Raw genomic sequence first — 21394 nt, 5'->3', positions numbered from 1 at the left:
GGTCCCCAGATCACTCTTCCGGGAGCTGCTCTAGGATTGTTCTCTACGATGTATTTTCTAGTGTGTGTTCTGTACTCTGTCTGGTCTTGATTGAAGGACTCTTGGACTTGCTTCATACTTTGCAATCTCTCCTTACTTCAGTATAGTAAAAGTTAAGCCTTGGACCAGATTGCATGTTTTTTTTCTGACTTGTGTTGCCACGTGCATTGGCTTGAAGTTTTTATATTTATTTTCCTTTTCTCGTAGTATTGCCCGCAGCCCGTTTGTACCATAAGAACAAGAGACATCCCTGCCCCGTGAGGGCAAAATACTGAGTTGTGTTGCATTCAAAGTGCAGACTGATCTGAGAGGAATAGCCAGTCTTGCAATGTCATGAAAAAGACTATTTTCATTATGCGTGTGTTGCTGTACGCATCTTGTGGTTTTGTTTTGCCAGTGTGGGCTGCTGTCCTGGCAGATATAACCACAGATGTATTAAAACAGGTGATCTGTAAAATATTACTGCATCGACGGCTAAAAATAAAAATCAATTGAGAGTTTAAAAAAAAACGGGCAGCAGCATTCAAATGTACAAGGTATTCAAAGTGATTGTTGTCTCTCTGAGAAAACATGGTATCACCTTTTCGCTTTCCAGGAGTTTGACATGGTATGATTTTTTTTTTTTTCCCCTTTAAGGCCAGACTTACAAGACAGGGGACTCTATTTGAGAAAGCGTTGACTCTGAAAAGTGCCAACTAGTCGGAGTAGTTAATTGACTGAACATGATCTCTGTGTGCTGTTGTGGCAAAGAGGACTAAGTCTTTGAATGAAACAGGAGAATGTTGAGTAGAGATAGAGAGGTGATACACGGTATTGATGAGAGTGCTACTGGTGTCCATAATGTACCAAAAAATATTTAAAAATTGGAGACGATTCAGATAGGCACTGCAAAAATGAGTGCATGTTTGGGAAAACGCTGTGCAGTGAAAGATGTAAAGAGCTCAGTGTATTTAGCTTCTCTATCCATTCTAGGTAATTTCTTCCTCTTTCTTTAATCAAGATTGAATGTTTCTCTGAAATATATGCTCTAATTCATTCATAATTTATTGGGCTCTATGCAGGAATTACTGGGTGAAATGTCAGTGGCCTGTGGTGTTCAGGAGGCCAGACTAGACAATTACCGTGGTCCCTTCTGGCCTTTAAAATGTATTAAACTATCTTCTCCATAACTTCGGTGCAAATGATCTGCCTGAATCTCTCCCGTATCCTATAGCATATTCAAACTTGCCAATTCAAAATGGGGGGGAACGGGGGAGTCAGGTTGTAACTCCATCGAGGGTATTTCTGGTTTGAGGAGACTTGTACTTTGTATTGTATTTCATATTATAAATACTTTTGTTCAATGCAATTAAGCGATGGGACCTTTGCCATGGCAGGATGTAAAGGCATTTGGTGGCTGCAGTGTGAAAAGTCAGAATGGAGTGTCTCCAGGGTTCAAAAAGAACTTATTTATGTAAATATATCAAATTGTATATGCATATTTAGGTTTCTAGGATTTTGTTGTTATGTTTTTGTTTTCATTCCAGGTTTGAGTTGATGCGGATGTGCTGGCAGTACAACCCCAAGATGAGGCCCTCCTTCCTGGAAATAATCGGTAGCATTAAGGATGAGCTGCATCCAGCATTCAAAGAGGTCTCCTTCTTCTACAGCGAAGAGAACAAGCCTCCAGACACCGAGGAACTCGATCTGGAGACTGAAAACATGGAGAGCATTCCTTTAGATCCCTCCTCCACCCTCCAACCCACTGACAAGCACTCAGGACACAAAGCTGAGAACGGCCCAGGCGTGGTGGTGCTGCGGGCCAGCTTTGAGGAGAGACAGCCGTACGCGCATATGAACGGAGGACGCAAGAACGAACGGGCCTTACCTTTGCCCCAGTCTTCGGCCTGCTGATCCTTAAAACCCAGAATCTCACAAACACACACATGTTGGGGAAGAAAGACAGAAAAGAAAATATATTCAAAAGCCTACTGTACCTCAGCGGATCTTCAGAACTGCCATAGCTGCACACGGGAGAATCCTCTTTTCAGTAAACACGATAGTTTTTTCTTTGTTCAATATGCAAGCAGATGTTTATTTCATAAAGGACTCTGTTCAGTGGGGCGCACAGTCAGCCTTTTAAAACTCTAATGTTAACACTTAATAGCAACAGAAAACTTGAGATCTGATGTCTCTCTCTTCTCTTTCTCTCTCTCTCTCTCTCTCTTTTTCTTTCTGCTTCATAATGGGAAACATATCTGCGTGCAAGTTCAACCATACAGCACTTTTATCAGATCAAAGAAATTGCAGGCCAGGTGGCTCCCCGTTAGCCCTTGCAACACCTGCTTAACACTGTAGGTCTTTATAAAAACAAAAAAAAAAAAAAAAAAAAAAAGGACTGGATTTTTAATGTTACTCTAACCTTTTTAGGAACATGTAAAAGAATTTAAAAAGGGCCATCATTCGTCCAAGGTTGTTACCATTTTCAACGCTGCCAAATTTTGCCAAAAAAAAAAAAAACCTGAACTTTTTTGGGGTGGTGGTGGTTTTGTTTCACGGGGGGTGGGGTGGGGGGTTGTTTGTTTTTTGTAGGCTTGGAAGGAGCACAGTAATCAACTGCTCCATTTAAAAGAGATACTGACCAATACACTCCATTCAATCATACACTGGTATTTAAAAAAAAAATCAGATTGTCTAGATCTTTTTTTAAACTGGACAAAACATGATTTGTTTTCTCATGATGGAGAGGAAAGGGGGGGCGGGGTTTAGAAATAGCCCTCCCTCCACCCGCCCTCCCCCACCAAGAATTCTGGACAAAACTGGCAGTGGTGAGCCAAATATCACACACACACACTCTCTCTCTCTCTCTCTCTCTTTTTCTCTCTCTCTCTCTCTTTTATATATATTTCGTGCAAAAAGTTGATGGCACGCCAAAAACAGCAAGCCAGCCTGAAATGACCCAGAAGAATCTCCATCGTTGTAGCCTGCCCTCCTTCTCAGGCTCGCAGGAAAACACATGTCGAAACAAAAATTGGAGAAGACAAAAAGTGGTAACGGATTCAAGCATATGACGCTTTGTTGACCTTTTCTCTCTGTTATTAAGACTTCTCAAAGGGTCTTGCAGTTCTATGTTAGACCATGGATCATTTGCATACACATTGTCTTTTGTGTCACTTTTATAACTTTTTTACGGTTCAGATACTCATCTATATGTCTGTACAGAAAAAAGCTGCTATTTTTTTTGTTCTTTATCTTTGTGGATTTAATCTATGAAAACCTTCAGGTCTGCCCTCCTTCCCTTCCCCCCACTCCAACAAATTTCTTATGCTTTGTACTATAGTGTGTAACTTTTACTTCCTTCTTCCTAGTAACTGATCCCTGTAACATGATTTGCCATGAACTGTTTAATGCCTTTTTATAAATACATTTCCTCCTTTTTTTTCCCATTAGTTGTTTTACAACATCTTGGCTGTGTGGGATACAGAGCTCTTGAAGGGACTGGGAGAGAAGGGGTACACAGCCAGTAGCACTCCAGTGGTGCTGTAGTGGTTTTAACCCTACCTCCCTCCCTCCGCTAACCTCTGCCCATGCAGCACGCGAGTCTGTTACAGTGCAAGGCACGATACAAACTCAGGTCAGAAAAAAAAAGGTTACATATTGAGTACATTCTTGTTCAGTGTTCATATTCATCGTTGTACAAGAGTCAGCCCCCCTCCTTCCCTTGCCTTTTGTTTTGGTTGTGACACACGCATATATATATATTTTTTTAATTGTTGGGTACAACAGCGGACACCAGGCTTTTGGGTCTCTATTTTTTAAAATGAATATTTCAACCCTTCCATCCCATGAACAACAGCTATGTTTAGTCTACATCGGTTGAGCTGTCGGTGCCAGGCGTTTTGATGTAGGTGGCCATTCAACGTTCTGATCTAGCAGACCCCAGCTACTAGGCCTTCTCATTAGAAGATGTTGAAAGGCCACATTCTGGGCTGCCCCTTGTTCAAGATCCCCCAATTTGCCAGCAGCCTCGGTGATAGCATGCGGTGTGAGATCAGGCAGGGAGGATGTGCGCGCTCTTAAGTGGGTCGGGGCCACCAGATTTGCTAGCAAACAGTTAAATGCAGCAGCTATGGAAACCTGTACAAATACAAGCTTGTTGCTCAAACCATAGACCAAACTTCAGCACAAAAGAGAAATAGTAGCTTGCTTGTTTGGCAGAGGAAGCTTTATGAATGTGGAGGGCAAGGAGGCAGGGTTTAAGGAGGGTGTGATGGGGGCCATGATGTAAGTCTAAAACAAAGGAGCCATAATAGTTGCTCATCTGAAGTTAGTTATAGCATCTAACCCCGTGTTTGGCACTGAGCCAACCAAATGATGGCAGTAAAGAGGTTGTTCTGGGATGGAAATGTTCAATTTTTTTGAGTAAGAACAAAGCATTGAAATATACTGATTGCTCGTTGTGACTGGAGATTTAAAAAAAAAAAATGTTTGTAGTGCTTTTTGCTTGTGTAGTTTTTAGGTCCCACTATCTTCTCTTGCCTCTGTCCCATAGTTATTTTTCCCTTTAAAGAAAAAAAGAAAAAAAAAACAAAAAAAAGTTAATTAAGAAGGTATTCTATGTAGGATTTTTTTATTTATTTTTGTGATATCAGTTTAAATCACTGTAGAGATGCCCCATAATAAATTTAAATACTGAGATAAGGGTTTTCAAGTATGACAGGGGGACAGTTTTTGATTTTTTTCAAACATTTATCTACCTCACTCTTATTTTTTTATATGTGTATATATAAAAAAAATACATCTCACATTTCTCAGCAGCCGATAGAAATGCCGTTGATACTGGTAACTTCTCACTCACTCTACAAACCACATACTCCAGGTTTTGGAGAGAAGCGGTCACTACGTTTCCCAAAGGGTCACTTCAGAGGGTTGTTCTCATGTTATTTTATAACAGTTTGCCCTTTTCTTGGTAGCATTTTTAAGATGTATGTTGGGAGGAGAGGAGGAGACACACCTGAGAATCGTTTGACTTAAGACCACCATTCTTTAAGGAGTCTCGGAAGCTGTGAAATGCACTGTCATTGCAGTCATGGTGCAGAAAATCATTATGTTCTGCTGATTTGGGACAGAGCTGACTGCTGGAAGGGGATTGGATGATGATATTTGGTCAAATTCATTATGGAAGCTAATTGTTTGAAGGTCTAGGGTTGCTAGAATGAAATAAACGGCCTTTCCGTTAATCCTTAAGAGTGGGCTAAGTCATTCTTGCCAATTTTTCTTAGATGCCACAAGCACCCAAAGGACATCTGACTGAATCAATACCTAAAAATAAATTGGAGCATACAGCAGTAGTATTGCTTTCTTGACCAAATCAAACAGGGCAAAAAATGTCACAGGCTACCTGATGATAACACTACACTGAGTTTACAACTTGGGATCTTTACTTTTGCTGCTTCTGTTTGGCGAGAGCCCTGATTTCTCAAAACTAAACATTTAATAGGAAATTTGAATGTGCCAGTAGAAATCCAGTCCCTCCCAACCCCCTCTGTACGCATACTTCATCACTCTGGATTTTCTGACGGATCAGCCGTCAAATTCTGACTTCCCTCTGATAGTGCTTAACTGGTTTACAAGCATACAGTACTAACATAACACAAGCCTGCCATTAACACGATGTATAATGTTTCTCTTTTTCTGATTCTGGCAGCTGTTCATGCAGGTGTTAGTTGTGGTATCTGAATAATATGGCACTTGGCTACTTTGAGATGTACATGGCCTCTTGAATATACAGTGCTGCGGTTAAGTACGACAGAGTTTGTCTTTGGAGGGAGTGTTTCTCCCTAACACCAGAAAAAACCAACAACATTTCAGATTGACTGGGTTTCCTTTTTGTTTTTTAATTTCCCTAATTTGACAGTGACCTTTTGGTGTAGTGACTGCTCCTCTCTCTTGCACATATTGATTTCCACAACTGGAGATCCTCAGATCTTTCAGCTGGCTATGAGGGTTTTGTTAAAACTGTCCAAGTTAATGTTTTTTGTTTTTTTTTTTTAATTATGTAGGTGGTTACAAAAAATATTAGGTAAAAACACTAACAATATAGTACCCCATCATGATAAACATTTCAAAAGCACTTAAATGAAAGGCAGTCATGTGACTAAACAAAGTATGCATGTGTGATGACAAAGTCAGCTCTCTTGGGACCAAACCACCTTAACAATACCATTGTATTTCTGCTCACAATTCTAGCCTAATTCCATATTGGTTTCTACAGCATTTTGTTGTTGTTGTGTTGTGCATTCTGAATAGCTTTATCCACATGGGTTTTTCATGCAGACCTCCCTTTGACAGTAAATAACATTGTTTGTGCATTTGAACAACGGTGAATTAATGGCTTGATATTGGCATAAAATGGCGTGTAATGCTTCCTTTTCCTGAGAGACCACTGGCTTGCTGGTATGAAGAATTTAGAACTTCGGCTGTGTTTGAATAAAACTGTAGTAATCCCATTTCTGAGCATGATTTAAAAAAAAAAAAAAAACCCACCCAACCCACAAAACAAGCATTCTGACAAATGGTACCAAGATATCAATAACAAATTGGCATCACTAAGGGAGCAAGAAACTTTGATTTAAGTATTTGGGCCATTCTTTTCCTCTGATTTTCTCATTGTTCAATCTTTCAGTGGTACAGAAGGTGGTTTGGTTGCAAAGGAAGGTGACTATTGTATAAATACAGAAGCATCACATGCTTGGTACTAAATCTGATATTCTTTTTGTTGGGGTGATAGACTAGACACAGAAGCCAAGTATGATGCAAAACTTGAGGCCAGCATATGTTCCACCAAGCCTCTTTCTTGGTGTGATGCCTCGGTTCTTTAAAGCTGGTTCTAAGTGATGTCTGACTCTAGATTTGTTTGCACTGATACTCCTGTTGGTGTCAATAAAAAGCCCAGTTTGCCCAGGATGACTGGTCACCAGATGGAACTGCTATTAGATCCTCTGGGAACTGCTGAGGGTTGTTAAGTACAATCCAAGCCTAAATGAATGACGCTCCTGTTGTTGGTATACATCTATGTATATTTTTAAAACCCTTTTCATTCCAGTAGTACAAGTAACACTTTCTTCTGTTACTCTTTTTATTTTGTTTGTCAACAATGTATTTAATCACTGGGCTAAGCAACAATGGGGGAAAGTGCAAGAGATCCACTCCTTATTAACCAGTGAAAGCCGGATATTGCAGCTCCACTCTACGTAGTTGATGCAAACAATACTTACAAATAAAGGATGATGCAGATTAAACATTAATTGCCAGAGGTGCTGAAGATACAGAACTGTGGGTAGTCAGGGGCTCAGTGAGTGCCTCGATCCAGAAGACCGGTTGTTCTGAGTAAAGGCGTTTAGATTACTTTTAAGAAACTCAGCCCGGTGAGTTGGAATTGAGAATGGTAGGGCGGAGAGATGAGAACAAAGGATGGAAAAGCATATTCACAAAGACACGGGGCTTGGCAGAAGTTAGCGATAGTTCCAGAGCTTGGTATGTGGAACGGCATCGAGGCTCAGGCATCATCATTCTAATCATTTGGTACTTGTAAATAAACCTCTTAATTTCCCAGCTGTGGAGGAAAATTCATTACCAGGAGGTTTACAGAGGTCATTGGTCAATATGAATTGCTGTGCATCAGCTCTCAGTCAGTCTGTTTGCAAGTACCATATGACTATCAATAGTATGTGTGCATGTGCGCGTGGTCACCTTTTTTGTATGCATTATGTTGATTAGTTAATCCATTAGCATTTTCAATAGGGCTTTTAAGTCCAGTAGATTACGGGTAGTCAGTTGACGGAGATCTGGTTTACAAGAACTAATTAAATGTTTCATTGCATTTTGTAGTACATGGAATAATAATACATAGAATAATTTTATAAAATGTTTGTAGTTTATAAATGCCTATAAAATAATTTAAAGGCACTTTCGTGTGTGTGTTTGTATATGCTCAGTTTTTTTTGATGGTACCAGTTTACTAGCTAGCTTTACAATATGCCAAAAAGGATCATTAACTTGTCCAGCTCATGGTTCATCCCTTTTCCCCCAAGCTTTGTGTCCCGGTGTACAGTAAATGAGTAAATAAAGAGGTTGGGAAAATGTTCTGTATCTTCAGTATCCTGGTCTTCCAGAACCCTCTGGTTGGGGTGGGATCATCTTAACTGGTCATTTCACTTTACTGTATAGTGCAGTTAATGGATTGAAAGAACCTCATTGGTTATGGAAACAGAATAGGTATTGCTGCTAAGCAGTCTTAGTTGTGTTATTCAGTACCGTTTTTTCTTGTTGTTGCCAGGAGGGTTGAAGGATGTGACTGTGTAATAGACAGCATGATGAAAGGCAGTTTTCATAGTTATCATTGAATTAAAGAAAACTATGTTTACAGATTTCTTATCACTTCAAATACGATGGTTTTGTATGCAGCCTATACAATTTATGTGGATATCTAGCATCATTAGAGCTTTGTTGAGATGAACAAGGAAGGGTCCCTATTTATTTTTATTTAAATAAGAATACCGAAGATCCTATTTTTTTTTTTTTTTTCCAAATTAGACTGAACATTTCTCCTCCCCTACCTTTTGAAGGTTATGGATGGTTTAGATGCCTTTGAGAATTATCTTTCTGTTTTCTAAACCAGTGAGGTTTGAGTTGAAAGGATTGGCCAGAGTTTGTCTACCTCTGGGACAAAAGCAAAACTAGAAAGCGCTATGGAACTGATGCATTTGCAAATACAACATTTACCAAGTTTTCTTGTTTAAAAAAGCTTTTTTTAAAAAAAAAATAAAACAGTAATAACATGGCCAATTTATTACATTAAAAAAGACTTGCTGTGTATAAATTATTCCTAAAGAAATTCCTGTGTTTATATTAAAATGAATCAGTAGATAAAAAAAAAAATTTCAAAATGTTTTTGTATATTCTGTTGTAAGAATTTATTCCTGTTATTGCGATATACTCTGGATTCTTTACATTATGAAAAAAAGAAACTTTGTCTATTTTGAATGGCTCCTTTAGTTTCTCTTACTCTGCTTTTTTCTAGTAGTTACAGTACTACATGATTTAAGTTAAATAAAATAATTCTGTATGCAGTTGTCTGTCTTCTGATTTTTGTTATTTGCTAGCCCGAACTTAAGCAAAGGAAGTATAGTCCCAGAAAACTAAAAATTCTACCTCTCCTGTAGTGGATAGCTTTTTTTTTTTTTAAACATAAAAACTGTGTAGGGGGCAGGCTAACTAAAATATTCCCATATTGCAGGACAGGTCAGTTTTAAGATATCACATCCGTTTAGTGTATAAATACTAGGCCTTCCCTGTTTGAGTTTCAGACAGTGTCACTGAGCTTGATTGTTGAAGCCCCAGGAGACTTTGAGTCCGTTACTTGTGGAGGTTGTAGGCTTCTTTGAAGAAGGCAAGGTGCTGATTTCTTTGAAGGAAGCGTATGTCCAGCCACTGCTCACAGCCATCTCTAGACACTGGCAGTCTAATTTTAATCAACCAGTACCTAAGTGCATTTTCTACTAAGACTATGGAAAAGGTTATGGCAAGACAGCTATTGGTATCTTCATGCATTTGACCCTTGTCATTCAGGGTTTACGACACACAGACTGCACTTACGGCATGACGACCATAGCTTGGAGTTGGATAAAGATCAGGCCTCTGTGCTGATTTATCTATCTGCTGTCTTTGTCACTGAGGTGGTGGTGATATGGTACCAGATGTGAGGGTTGGGCCTGCTTTAGGTTGTTCCCATATCTTTCCTTCGAAGAAATCCCAGAGGGTCCAGTTGGGTGATTCCTCTCCCGTCCCAATGGCTGTTTGGTCTCCCCTCTTATTATTCAGCGTGAATGTGAAGCCATTACTGAGGTTACCAAGGAGAATATGGGCTGAGGTGCTTTGAGTGCAACAGTGACATCCTACTTCATGCCCGTGTCCCGTCCAGTCCAGAGAATGGAATATGGAAGTGTATTTTAACGTGTTTGTCTGTGGATGAGAGCAGTGAAAGGATTTGGCTGAAAACATGTCACTGTTCGTTACCAAGGATTCTGGTTTGATTCCCAGCCGCTTTTGATGATCTAACGGCAGCAGTGACCAAGACTCCGCTTTCCATCAGTATGGCTAAAAGGTCATTCTTTTCTCTTACATGCAGACGGTCCTACCGTGATCTGTGCCTTTATTGGTGTGAGATTGGATTCCAGCAATACTCGTTTTGAGAAATGACACCTTTAAATCCATTCAGAAGCTGAAACTAGAGTAGAATGCAGTCAACCTACTTTTTCAATGGGATAGTCTGCCCTGACAAAGCATGCAGCCCTGGTGCTCCATGAGTTGCCCTTCCTGTGGGAACGTAAGCTGTTGGGTTTTGATCTATAAAGCTCTGAATGGCCTGGGACCATCTGACCTGGGAGTCTCTTCCCCAGTGCTGTACTGTGTATAAATATTGCCTTTTTCCTTGACAGCATGGACACCTAGAGCATGGGGTGTTCTTTTCTTGTGATTAAAATCCAGCTTAATAACTGAATTGTTGTTGTTGCCAAATTGGAAAAATCCATTTTCGGTTGTAATCCCTAATTCATCAAAAGACGTTTACAGTCCGCTTTGGATGCGCAGGCGCACAATACCAGCAGGAAGTGATACCATCTCCTTCGTGTCAAATGACAGCTCTCTCCCTAAAAACACACTAAGCCTTTCAAAGGTGGTTCCTGCTAATGCATCTTGAAAGCAAATGCAAGGGTCACCACTGAAAAGCTTTGTGGGTTTTTGAGGGGGGGGGGGACAGTAGTTTGGCACATAGAGGGAAACTGCTGTGGGTGTGGGGTGATCTTAAAGGCCCACAAGATGGGAGCATTGCATGTGATTTTCCACAAATGAGAGCTTTCGTATGGCTGATCTATTCTGCTGGGCTTGGGGGATAAAATTCTCCCTTGTGTGTATATGATTTTGTATGGTCATAATCATGCACATCACTGCAATTTATTATGTAAGCTATACAAAGTCTACCTGCATATCGGACAGCAGGAACAAACTTTCAAAGTGCTTTTTAAAGCAATTTGTATCTTGACATTTCACAAGTCTTTGGGGTTTGAGCAAGGTAGTCTTTTAAATACCATTTTCTTGAGAATTTTCCTTTTATCCTAAATCAGAAGCAAATTTGTTACCATTAGCAAGATAAATCACCAGTCACTGGCGTTCCCCTAAAAGATTGTTTACATTTCTTCCTTTGTTTGTAATTTGTTTTACTTGTTTTTTATGTAATGAAAAATTTGCTAAAGTTATTGTAGGATTTTGGAACATATTTTAATTCTGCCCTCCCATGCGATGTAATTTTTGTTTGTTTTTTGTTTTTAAATCTTAAGGGTTGCCTCAGAGGAAGGTTAAAATAATTTTACTGCATTCTGAGAAACTTGCATGTCTTCTGTAAACCATCCTTTTTATTCATTCTTTTCCCCACACTGCTTTAACATCTCTACGATAATTATTTGTAGTGCTTTTCCTAGAAAGTCTGCAGTTACCAATTTGGATAATGGTGGCACATGTATAAAAGCTGCTCTTCTATTACCATAATACAGAGAGGTATAATAGGTATAATCACAGATGTACCTACAACATTAAAAAAAAAAAAGGCAGAATTAAGGAAAGCTAAACTTTGATTTAATTAAACACAGTTTAAGTAGTTAAGCCAGATTTGGTTTATGTGCTTTGTATTAGGAAAAATGGAAATTCAAAAAAAACCCCAAAACACTTTGAGAAACAAACATTGTTTGAGTGCTGGCTTGATTTGATGGACACCCACTTAATAGCGTTTGCAAAATAAAAATCATTATACATGCATTGTTTTGTGAGATCACAAACTAAATTAGATTGGAAAATTACCCAACTGTACGTATGTATGTACACATACACACCTACCTACAGCCCCACTTCCCAGCCCCCTTCATAAAAGTAGCACAATTTCAAAAAATGTTGTGTGTGTAAGATACTCGCTGGATAAATTCTTCCCTTTTCTCATATCACATCACTCCGAGACCCAAACACTCTGAAAATAAAAACTAACTAATTTTGACCTTCAAGAATCCTGGTTTTTGTTTGTTGTTTTAAAGATTGGTTAAAGAATCACATTAAAAAATTTGTTAGTTGCCATAGACACCTTTTTTTTTTTAAGAAAAAAATTTAAAATGAATTTGTTTATTCTGAAGGCTGCTCATTCACCTTTTGTCCGCCTCGCTCCGTTTGGACAATGAAAGTGAATTAAAGTCAAGTGGCTAGTCAGAATCAGTTTCTCATTATCTTGCACAGTGCTGAAAAAATTGGGTCACGGTCATATTTTGTTTTAAAAATCATTTCTACTGGAATTTACAAATTCAAGGAAATCTTTCTATTGGCCTTACTTTTTGTGCAAATCATCAGTCTAAATTTTCAGTCCCTTGTGTCCTTTTCACACCTGTGACTGTTAACTTTAAGTAGATATGTGTATTGGTGGGAGAGCAAGTACTTGTAATGATTCTTGAATATCCTCTCCCACTAATAATGTATTTACCTTCCTGCATCTCTGGAAAAGACGATATCAATCCCTTCCACCGAAATGTTTTTCCAGAGAGTTTTCATATTAATCGCGGACTCAATCTTTTCTGGGCCATCTAACAGACAACAGCCATCTTCTGGGCAAAACCCACAAACATCCATCTCTCTGTAGCCTTTGTTCTTCCCACACTGTTCAAGGATGATTGCTTTGGAGGATGAAGCAAGTCCAATGTGAACAGTGAGCTGTTTTTTTGCCCCCATCAGAGTGAATAACAGGAAATGAAAATGACAGACCTGTTTTTAAAAACATCCAATGCAGTAGCGCCAAGCAGTTTATGAAATAGCAGCTCCAAGGTGGAGTGTCTTACTTATAGCTCCTCTTTACAGAAAACGTAGATGACCCTTTGTAATGCAGAACAAAATTGGACTTTCGTTGTTTGTTTTATCTAGTCAGATTAGGAAACCAGCACAAGGATATATGCAGCCCCTTCTTGTAACTCACAGCAGTTCTTTCCACTGTTCTGCATACAGCACCATTGTTAAAAGCTAAAGTATTTCCTCATTAGTATATGCATCGAGTTGCACCAATTTTCATCATAAATCTTTAGCTGACACTTTAAACTGCACCTCCACAATCTTGTCTGACTTACACAGACACTTTGGGGAGTTTTTAAAGACCCACTCCAGATTATATTGCCCTCAGGACAGAGAAGCCTCTTAATCAAGCTATCGGTCAGCAGCTTTTTATTCCAAATAAGTAGTTTTCCCAATTAAGCAAAGGAGGATTTTTTTTAAAAGCCTCATTTTAAAATGACAAATACTCTATTGGATGAAAATGCTGGAATAAGAGAGACTTTCTGTACTTCAGCTGTATTTCTTCCTTTAGAGCTGAAATCCTGAGTTTCTTGCACACCCAAAACGTCATTAAATAGAAGTTTTGGATGCACAAGGATTGCAAGATTTGGCCCCAAATCTATTTATCAATGGGTTGTAGGCCAGGACTATGTTATGCATAGTTAAGCACCATATATATTTTATATCATGCTCCTCACTATATCAAAGTGTCATTTAATCATTTGACACCAGATAAATGCATCACTATTAGACAGAAGTTGTTATTTATGTTCCTAATTCTCATTAGGTGCTCCTGATTTAAAAGTTGGCCTACTGAGAGGAACATGCTTTAGTGGGGGTAAAATACACATTTCTTAACTATTTAAAAAAAAATTACAACTTTACCAGTCCATGTAATACCCCAAGATTCAATAATGAACTATTTTCTTTTCTAATTTTTTTTGTGTAAACATTTTTTCCTAGCAGTGATATGTATATAACTGATTCAAATTTATTCCACAAAAACATTGTTAAAAAGCCTGACATTGTGTTGATCTAGTTTCCTTTCATAAGAGGAAGATTTTTTTTTATGGGGATCCAGTAAAAAACAAATTAAACAGTTGCCCAAAATGTATCTAAGGTGTGTACATTCACCTCTTGAACAATAGCTGTTTCTTTAAACTTCTCAAACATTCATGTGGTAGATTTCTTACTCTGATATGTAATGAGTAATGGTTAGCAGTCATCCTGTCCTGTAAGGCTACGCACTCTAATACCCTGATGATGAGCATCATCTAAGAACCTAGATAGATGACTAGGTACTGTGGGTGTAGGAGATGTTTGTTTCGCATGTAAAGGGCTCTCTTCAGCTGTCATTTGATTGCTGTGAAGGAACCAAAGGATTCTGTATCAATGCACCACCACCACCCCATCTAAACTAGATACAGCAGAGAAATATTCCTCCAACACCCTTGCATTCTCAGATGTGCATGCCCATCTCCCCATGTATTTTTCCATGTTTGTTTTTCTGAGCTTAAGTTAGCTACTGTCACCGAATCCAGCACTTCACCCTTTTTGCTCGTTGCCCAGAGCTACACTGGCTTTGTTCACACATTCAGCTACCTCTGCGACAGCTCACACTCCGAACAAACAGGCATTGAGTCCATCTGTGGTCTGGCTAAGGTTCGCTTTTGGGTCATGATCTAAATGCTCTTTCCCTCTCCATCAGATCCTTGGTAAGAGCTGTCAGAAGCCATTCTAGCAACTGAATGACTTCTTTTGGGAAAGACCCTCCTCATGCAGGTTGCCAGCATAACTATTTCCAGTGGTGTAGCTCACCGGTGGCTCATGAAGACTTTGGTGATGGTCCACAAAATGGTTCTCATATTATTTCACTCAGTAAGAAGTTGGGAGGAGAACGTGAGATCATGTAAGGGCTCTGTCTCTGATGAAGTGGTTCACAAAGTGAAAAATATAGAGGATCGTTGGCACTAATATTCTTGGTGGCTATACTATGAAAACACTCCACAGCAATGTCCTTCAAAGACCTGATTGTCCATTTTGCCTGTCTCAGAGGGACACAATTATATCCCATTGCTCACTATCGCTTCAGGTGGTTGGAAGATATTACCCTTTATTTCGTGTGCTGAAATGAGGGAGAGGTTTTTAAAGCTCAAATGGGTTTCTTTGGTCCATCTACCCTACCTCTCGGCACACGCTCAGGAGTTCCACCCTCCTGTTTTTTTCTGACTATGTCTAGTAGGCAAGCTGTATCCACCTTCTGAACAGACACTGTATTATTTGGTTCAATTTTAATTTAAGCAAAAAAAAAAATTCAACTATATAATTACTCACTAGTGGTTGAGGAGTCCCCCATATCTTACAGACGAGCTCCTTTGCTTTTTGGTAAGACGCTGGCAGTTGCATGATGTGTAGATCTATGTTTTCACCAAGGCCTAACTTGGACATCTCCTGTACGTAGAAAGAAGCAACACAGGCTTGAAAAGCATTAGATTGTCTCAAAGGGCGATGTGAAAAATCAGACTTTGGTCCAATTCAGAGAGTATATTGCAATGCAACATATCTACCCTAGTGGTTCCCAAATAGTCCATGGACAACTCCCCTAGCATTAATGATTGTGTGGACCATCTCTCTTCCTCCTGATAACCAAACATCTATTTGGCAAAAAGCAATGGCTTACAGGAAAAAGTTACCTTAGGAAAATATTTAATATATTTTAGCTACTTTTAAAGTGATTTAGCCACTGGAAACGAGGAGAAGAACTAATAACATGTGACCAGCCGTCTCTGTGGACCATTTGTGTAATGTATATCATCTCTCTCGATCAAGAAAAGGACCTAGGGGTTACAGTGGACGAGAAGCTGGATATGAGTCGACGGTGTGCCCTTGTTGCCAAGAAGGCTAACAGCATTTTGGGCTGTATAAGTAGGGGCATTGCCAGCAGATCGAGGGACGTGATCGTTCCCCTCTATTCGACATTGGTGATGCCTCATTTGGAGTACTGTGTCCAGTTTTGGGCCCCACACTACAAGAAGGATGTGGAAATATTGGAAAGAGTCCAGCGGAGGGCAACAAAAATGATTAGGGGGCTGGAACACATGACTTATGAGGAGAGGCTGAGGGAACTGGGATTGTTTAGGCTGCAGAAGAGAAGAATGAGGGGGGATTTGATAGCTGCTTTCAGTTACCTGAAAGGGGGTTCCAAAGAGGATGGATCTAGACTGTTCTCAGTGGTACCAGATGACAGAACAAGGAGCAATGGTCTCAAGTTGCAGTGCGGGGGGAGGTTTAGGTTGGATATTAGGAAAAACTTTTTCACTAGGAGGATGGTGAAGCACTGGAATGGGTTCCCTAGGGAGGTGGTGGAATCTCCTTCCTTAGAGGTTTTTAAGGTCAGGCTTGACAAAGCCCTGGCTGGGATGATTTAGTTGGGGGTTGGTCCTGCTTTGAGCAGGGGGTTGGACTAGATGACCTCCTGAGGTCTCTTCCAACCCTGATATTCTATGATTCTATGTGCAACTTATGAAAAATGTGTTATAAACCTTGATATAACCAACACTGTCCCTTCAGAGGACTTGAGAGCCAAACTTCTACTTCTGCTGAGACACACATCATACAAAATTCCCACGAGGATATCTAGTCCAACTTCTGCCAAGGCAGCACGCTCCCTTATGCTGTTTTCTAGGGCTTATTCTAGTTTTAGGTGCTTTGGACAAAGAGGAATTACCTCACTGTCAACAAGGAAAAAGGTTGGCCATGGGAAATATCCCCGGTTTATATGCAGCTTCATTTTATTAATAGCAGAGGGTTGTAATCAAATAGGCTGTGAGAGGTGGCCATATTTGTTGTTTGATTACTTATTTCAGGCTTGTTGATTTTATCAGTGCAAGAAACCCCAGCTGTAATGGACAAGGTTTCCCTGGACTGTGGAACATCTGCCTAGCTGCTGTAGGGGGTTCCTCAATATAGGGAAATGGCACCTATTGGGATGGGATTCTCCTTATGCTTTGCCTATAAAAGACATGAACCCCAACACTTTCCCTGAAGAATTTGGTTTCTTGCTCTGGATTTGGGGTGGGAGAAATAATGGAACCATCTAAAAAGCTAGATTGGAGGAGGGACCAGCCAACCTCAGAAGACAAAATGAGGAAATAGTCATTGAAAAGGGCATCCAGAAGATTCGTAAGGATTCATATGTTAGAAGGGACCATTATGATTAACCAGTCTGACCACCTGTACTCTGCAGGCCATAGGACTTCCCTGAATGAATTCCTGTTGGAAGCAGAAGCATATATTTTAGCAAAACATCAATCTTGATTTAAAAATTGCCACTGATGGAGAGTCCACCCTGATCCTTGGTAAGTTGTTCCGATGGTTAATGCATGAATCTTGGGGGGATTCTTGTCAGGACAATAGGGCTTACAGGCAAGGGAGCAGGGGAGTGGTTGGTAAGCCATGAAGGTAGGTCTCCTGTGGGAAGTAAGCATCTGCAGAGGGAATCTGTTCTGTGTTAGGGAAGGGTCTGGTTGGAAACTAGATGTGTACTGGGAAGAGGCATGGTGGGAGAGCATTCCGGTGCCTTTAAGGGAAAGCGGACCTGTTTCTCACTAGGGTCGCTTGCATGGAAGGAGCCCAGGTCTCAATTGTGTGGACTGGGAAATTTGCCCTTGAACACTGGCTTCCTAAATAAACTATTCCAGTTTTCTTGTCAGCGGAAACATTGATTAGCTGTGCTCAATAAACGATGTGACACGAGCAAGGAAACAATGCCTGTGGGGAAGTAAACACATTTAGAGAACACTGCCAGCCCTTTTTCCTCTGGGCACTGACAGTCTTTGAGAGGCCGTTGTATCCTCTTTGCTTAAGAATGCAGTGCTGTGTCTCTGCTTCCAAAAAAAATAAAACCCGAGCCAATTTACGATTAGTATTTTATTTTTTAACGCATATTTAATTTGAATATTTAATGAGATTTTTCCTCTTTTAACTGCAAGGCCTGGGTAATGTGACTGATCGTAACTTCTTTGTAAGGCATGGGGACCAAAAATAAATGTTAAAGCTGCTGCTGTCATTCACCTCTTGAACTCTTAGTTTGAATTATAACTGACTAGGCCAAATTCATTCCTGGTATTGCTCCATCTATATCAATGGCGACACACACAGGCGTGAATTTGGCCCGTAGTTTATACAGGAGGAACTCTGATCAGCAGCAAAGTGCTGAAGACTGTATCGGGGACAGAAAGGAAGAGACAATCTCTGTTAGATCCTAAATAAGTGCTTTATTATTATTTAGGCTGATCTATACTACAGATTTAGGTTGACGTAAGCCGCTTTGTGTCAACCTATCTGTGCATGTATCTATGCTCAAATTTCTTTGGATGACGTACACACCCTGTTATGGCAATGCAATAAAACCATCTCCTCAAACAGCGTGGAGCCATGGTCAATCTACTGAGGTTAGTGGAGTGCTAATGTAGGTGCTGTGTGACCTGTGTGAACCCTAACAGTCCTCCAGCAGCTGTCCCAGAATGCCACATTCCCTGTGACATTGACCGCTCTGGTCTCAGTTGTAAACTCTGCTGTCCTGGAGACTGGAAACTACCCCCTCACCTCCTTTCAAGCCTCCTGCTTGTTTTTAAAATGCCTTTTCCTGGTTGCCCAGAGTGGCAAGCACACCTAGCAGCTCTTCCTTTTTCTGTGCAACCGTCCAACCAACAGGCTGGCCCCACGCAGTCCTGCCAGGAGTAGATAGGAGGTATTGGATCTCCTGGGCCTGTGGTGAGAAGAGGCTGTGCAGGCACAACTATGGACCAGCCATAGTAACGTGGACAGATATGAGCAGTGTGTGGGGGGGAGGCAGGCAAAGGGGTATGACCGGGATCAGCAGCAGCGCTGTGTGAAAGCAAAGGAACTTGGCTAGGCATAACACCAGGCCAGGGAAACCGATCGATCTAGTGCTGAGCCAGAGACCAGCCGCTATTACAACACACTGCATGTCCTACTTGGTGGAGATACCCCCAGTACCCAGCACAGCACCACGGATACCTCTGAGGAGTCCCAGACAGAGACCCCTGCTGTGAACAGTGAGGCGGAGGAAGAGGGGGAGAGACACGGCAGGAGGCTGCAGCCATATCACGAGCCAGGACCTGTTTGAGACTGCCCCAGGCTAGCCAGTCCCTCCAGGTGAGCATGGATGAGCCTGATGAAGGGGAAGGGACCTCAGGTAAGTGTGTGCATGTGTCTTTCCTTACAATGTTTAAATTTAAGGATGGCGCCCAGCCCATGCCCCCTTAACAAGGCAGAGGTACTGACTTTAATTGTTTTATTCATATTAGAAGAGGTAGAGGTCCAACAAAGAGAGGTACAGTTGGCATGTGCTTTTCATTCTCCTGTAGGGTTAAGCTGGGTGTGAAGGAGGGGCATGTGGAGCAGTTTGTTTATGTACATGGGGATGTCCCTTTCACCCTCCTGAGAATCTCGATTAAACTTTCATAGAGATACTCTGCAATCCTCTCCCAAAGGTTTGTATGCTTTCTAATAGGGAAGGCTGCCTTATTTCTTCCTCCACGGTAGGTCGCTTTTCCACACCACTTTGCGATGAGTTCAGCTGGCACCATTGCAGTAAACAAGTTAGTGACATATGAGCCTGGGTGGCTTTGGCATACCAAACAGCAGCTGTGTGCTCTGTGCTTTTGTTACCCTCATCAGCTAAAAGCACCACTGCCTGTGGAAAACAGTGCCAGTGCCCTTTGCTCATACCTGGGGAATCCGGACTGAAATTGTATTGCTTCATGCAACAGAAATCCTTCCCCCTCCCCCAGCCCCTGGTAGGCCATACTTACTGTAGCTGGGGCTTTGTCTCACAGATATTATGCAGGGCACAACAGGCAGCTATAACCAATCTAGCCAGTTCACAACATCAGCATCCCTTCAGTCTACAAAAAGCACATTCGAGAATCATTCTGTGTCTGCTTAGCCGTTAGTTGAATCTTTCCTTGTGTTGTTGAGGTGGCCAGTGAATGGCTTCATGAGCCCAGGAGAGCAAGGGATAGGCTGGGTCCCAGAATCACTACTGGCATTTCAATATTCCCAAAGGTAATCCACCACTCAAGAAAGAATGCCTCTACTTGCAGATGTCTGAAAAGACCTCTGCTGTTAAAGTTGCACACGTCATTCACCTTCTCTGACCAGCCCATACTGATAGCAGTGATCCACCAATGCTTTGCACATCTGTACAAAAATAGCCCTTTCTATGGTATTCTATGGCAAGGTGGGCAGGTGTCAAAATAGGAGTATGCGTGCCATCAATCACCACACCACAGTTGGGGTCTCCATAGGTGCAAATCATCCACAATGTCCTGCACATTGCAGAGAGTCACTCATGCACAGCAGGAGACAATTAATGACCCTACTCACTTGCCTGGCAGTGGCCCCAACTTTGGGTTTTTCAACTCCAAAATGATTTCCCACTGACCAGCAGCAATCCAGCATTGCAGGCTTCCACAGTGTGATCACCACTCACTTCTCTGCTGTCAATGCAACATTTTTCTCGTGTCCCTGCACAGGAGGGCTGGGGTGAGCATCCAAAAGTTCTGCACCACTGCTAGTCATCCCAGACCTGCATTACAATGCAATCCCACCAGCCAGCGCTCATTTCACAGGCCCAGAAATACCACTCTCATCCATGAACACCGACAACCTTGGATTGTTTTTCACTATGTCAGTGAATTCTCATTGAATAAATTGCCATGTGCCCCGTTGATGTGGTACTTCCTGCAGGTCCGCAAATACAGGAGAATAGTGCTCTGTACTTCCAATGTTCATGAGAATAGTGCAGAGCTCTGAGGGCTCCGTGCTTCTGTCAGAGATGGTGGACACTGAAATTTGTCCCCAGGTTTGTGGGATTTTTTTTTAAAGTGCAGAAATTAAGGGATATGGATGGTATTAGGGGATGGAGAAATTGCATGCTGGGAATTTGATCCCTAGCTCCCAGAGATCCCTGGATCATTTCTATCCCACAACACCTTGGGAAAATTTCCCCAAAAGCATTGTGCCAGATGGCAGCATGTGGCACTCTGATACTACCCATGGTGCACTGCACTTTACACTGACACAAGTATACCAACTTTGGTGACTGTACGCCAGTGTAACTTGTGTTGACCAAAGTTTGTAGTGTAGACATGGCCTATTTCTGTATTACTATAGTTCCTTATAGCCCTAGTCATGGACCATGACCTCCGTTGTGCTAAGCATTGTCCAAACACAGAATAAAAAGACTGCCCCTGCCTCAAAGAGCTTACATCTTAGTATAAGGCAGGGGTCGGCAACGTTCAGCACGCGGCCCGCCAGGGTAAGCACCCTGGCGGGCCGGGCCAGTTTTATTTACCTGCTGACGCGGCAGGTTCGGCTGATCGCGGCCCCATTGGCCCGGTACGGCGAACTGCGGCCAGTGAGGGCCGCGATC

At 41.3% G+C, this 21394-nt stretch overlaps 2 protein-coding genes across 5 annotated transcripts in view; one reads left to right on the top strand and one right to left on the bottom strand.

The window, feature by feature from the left end:
- The window catches only part of IGF1R (insulin like growth factor 1 receptor), a 271670-nt gene extending 262880 nt beyond the window's left edge, over positions 1-8790 (top strand). The window contains exon 21 of the mRNA XM_034784959.1: positions 1566-8790. Coding sequence (XP_034640850.1) covers positions 1566-1932 — 367 coding nt within the window. The 3' untranslated portion in view covers positions 1933-8790. The remainder of the gene's footprint in view (positions 1-1565) is intronic.
- Positions 6520-21394, bottom strand: part of PGPEP1L (pyroglutamyl-peptidase I like) — a 57262-nt gene continuing 42387 nt past the window's right edge. For 3 of the 4 annotated variants that reach the window (XM_034784963.1, XM_034784961.1, XM_034784964.1), the window contains 3 exons: positions 15268-15384; positions 12596-12873; positions 6520-11658 (listed from right to left, as the gene is read on the bottom strand). In XM_034784963.1, coding sequence (XP_034640854.1) covers positions 11490-11658; positions 12596-12873; positions 15268-15381 — 561 coding nt within the window. In that variant the 5' untranslated portion in view covers positions 15382-15384 and the 3' untranslated portion in view covers positions 6520-11489. The remainder of the gene's footprint in view (positions 11659-12595; positions 12874-15267; positions 15385-21394) is intronic. The other variant, XM_034784962.1, reaches the window with a different exon arrangement.

Source organism: Trachemys scripta, chromosome 10 (genome assembly GCF_013100865.1).
Source record: "Trachemys scripta elegans isolate TJP31775 chromosome 10, CAS_Tse_1.0, whole genome shotgun sequence".
Taxonomy (NCBI): Eukaryota; Metazoa; Chordata; order Testudines; family Emydidae; genus Trachemys; species Trachemys scripta.
The sequence above is the reverse complement of the archived record's forward strand: the minus strand, read 5'-3'. Positions and strand labels throughout refer to the sequence as shown.